Below are 3,089 nucleotides of genomic sequence, written 5' to 3'. Positions count from 1 at the left end.
GTTTATGATTCTGTTTACTTACAGCCAACTTCTCCTACAACTCCCAATAAACCGGATGTGCCTCTTGACTGGGCTTCTGGAGTGACCACAAAGCCTGACCCTACAGTTATTAATAAACATATACGTAAATTAGTTGAGGTAAGGTGTGATTCGTCTCTTTTCATTTTGTTCTAAAACATTTGTCAGCGTATACTGATAGACACAGTTGTAAAATTTAGCTGGTAAATTCAGTTGAACTTGCTTGATTGCCAGGAAAAAAAATGTGCAGGATTGCACAGAAGCATGTCAGAGAACTGCTCCGTAAAGATAAACAGAAATGGTGCTATGAACTTTATACCACAGGGACAGTTCATCCATCTGTTGCAGCATGGCAAGGACACTAAAATAACACAATCTTTAGATTCAGAATTAGGGGGTGGCTGAAATCAGAGTAATAGGACCATAATCTCAACATTCTTACCAGCGGGCATGTCCTTACCCTGCCTACTGAAGATATTTTAGTTCTTGGATAGAAATCCACTCCCTTCTTACTTTCAAACTGGACTTCTCTGCTCCTTTTACTGCTCGTAATAATTACAAACTAGGTTCAAAAACCACATCCTTGATTATGTTTGGATTTTAGAATACTGTTGTCCTGAGCACAGACATTTATTTTGTTAAAGGTAAGTGATGATGGCCGAGTTTTATTTCTTTCTTACGTGCTGAGATTCTTTTTTATACTTATTTATATAAAAATATACTATTTTTTCACAAACAAACATTTAATACAGGGTATACACATGAAACTACTAGCAGAACATTCTAAAGAGGGAGCACAACATTATCTTTTCTAATTGTGACATTTTCTTACCCGAATAAAAAAAAATATTAAACAATTGTTTGAAAATAAATATAATCAATAAAAAATGCATAAAAAAATGAAATGAGGCAGAAAATCATCCAACCTCCCAATCTAACTATGTCTATTCAATGGTAAATGCAATTCCACCAACACACAGACCATGTTTGGCACAGTCTGAAATTGTCTCAATCTCTGCTGTCTATTCAACTTTTATTAAAAAACAAATACTTTGCTAGCTTTAGATATTGTAGCTTGGCATTGCATGTTGTTATTAAGTCTATGATCTACCAGAACCCCTAGATCCTTTTCCATTTTTGACCCCCCCCCATGTATTCCCTCTAGACCAGGGGTCGGCAACCTTTACTATCAAAGGAGCCATTTTGCCCCCTCCTCCACTAAAGGAAAATAGTCTGGAGCCGCAAAACATAACACAGATTATAAACTTTTAAAAGTTTTAATCTTTTTTTAATTTTAACTATTACAACATAATACAACAAACAGAGGTGCAGTGTGCATGTGTAGGCCTACTTTACAATAAATTAAACACTGAACTTTCCCCCTAGTATCATGATTTATTTTATGAATTTGTGTAGTATTTATTGTATTTTACTGGATTTAATATACTCATGAAAAAAGTAATCAGTAATTTTTCTTGTATATACTTTTAGATTTTAAAGTTCAGCAATCATTATTTGTTTCCCCAAAATTAATAGGTAATTTATTTGGTAATTGATAAATAGATTAATAAGTAATAAATATATATAATATTAATATAAAAATATGTAAATAAATTAATAAATAGCCTACATAATTATGTTTATCAAATGTTTACACACAACTACGTATATCAAATATTACATTGTAGGATTAAATCTTAAGAAACCTACATTTGAAAAGGGTAGATTTTATTGATGGGCAGAGTTTTTTATGTTCTGATGATGGCCTAATGATGAAATTTTAGGGGGTGTTAGCCACAGGTGTCCCCCATTTATACCTCTAATTTTGTTCACCTGTACCCCCCCCCTGGATCTCCCGGCGGTGGTCGAAGGGAGCCACAACAAGGAGGCTGAAGATCCGCGGGTTGCTGACCCCTGCTCTAGACAGTATGAAGCATGCATGTTGTTATCCCCGATGTCCATAACTTTATCAATATTAAATGTCATTTGCCACTTGTCTGCCCAATCAAACAAACATCCAGGTCAGCTTGTAGAATATAGACATCCTGTATGGACTGAATTCCATTCCATAGTTTGGTGTCATCTGCAAACGCAGAAGTGGTACAGGTAGTACCTGGGTTACATATGAGATATGGACTGTAGGTTTGTCCTTAGGTTGAATTTGTTTGTAGGTCGGAACAGGTACATTATTTTATTAAATGCAATAAAGACAAATGATTGTCCAAACATTTGATTAGGCAGTGTGGTGTCAGTTATTGTTTAAAATCCTCACTGTGAGTTAATCATGAACAAAGCAAAAAAAAAAAAAATTTGATATGCAAAATGAAACAACTGCAGAGTTTTTTTCTTGGTTATTAAAGAGTTACAAGATGTTGCAGAACAGCAAAAGATTTCTAAAGTAAGTCATGCAAACCGCCCCCTCCCCCCAACAAGCCTCTGTCCAGTACAGGAGCGAAGAGGGAAGCCCGTTTGTAACTAGGAGTCGTCCATATGTTGGATGTCCTTATCTTGGGGACTACCTGTACTTTTAATCCCCAACTCTATATCATTTATAAAGATGTATATACTAAACAGTAATGGTCCCAACACTGAACACTGGGGTATACCACTAAAACCCATGGCCCATTCAGAGTATGAATCAATATTTAGTACACCCTGAATGTGGCCTTTAAGCCAGTTCTCAATTCAAATACAGACTGAATTTTCTAAACCTATGGACCGTAACTTGCACATTAACCGTCTGCGGGGTAGGGTGTCAAATGCTTTGGCAAAGTCCAAGCACACTTTATCAACTGCTAATCCACTGTCTACCTGCTTACTTACTTCCCCATTAAAAGGAGAGTAAATTTGTTTGACAACTTCGGTCTTTCTTGAATCCATGAGGACTACGACTAAAATATTTTCCAGCAGAAACTCTTCTATGTGTTATATATTCCAACTATAGATGTTACCTTACTGGTCTATAGGTACTTTGGCAATACAATGCCTCCTTACACCAATCCATTCATACCATTCCTGAGATTAAAGAGTCTCTACAAAATAGAAACAATGGCTTTGAAATAACTGAGCTC

General features: G+C 35.7%; 1 protein-coding gene across 5 annotated transcripts in view; it reads left to right on the top strand.

Moving 5' to 3' along the window:
• RASGRP3 (RAS guanyl releasing protein 3) overlaps positions 1–3,089 on the top strand; it is a 73,802-nt gene that overhangs the window by 59,948 nt on the left and 10,765 nt on the right. For all 5 annotated transcript variants that reach the window (XM_072409247.1, XM_072409249.1, XM_072409246.1 and 2 more), the window contains one exon: positions 25–138. In XM_072409247.1, the coding sequence (XP_072265348.1) occupies positions 25–138 (114 nt within the window). The remainder of the gene's footprint in view (positions 1–24; positions 139–3,089) is intronic.

Source organism: Pyxicephalus adspersus, chromosome 4 (assembly GCF_032062135.1).
Source record: "Pyxicephalus adspersus chromosome 4, UCB_Pads_2.0, whole genome shotgun sequence".
Taxonomy (NCBI): Eukaryota; Metazoa; Chordata; class Amphibia; order Anura; family Pyxicephalidae; genus Pyxicephalus; species Pyxicephalus adspersus.
The sequence above is the reverse complement of the archived record's forward strand: the minus strand, read 5'-3'. Positions and strand labels throughout refer to the sequence as shown.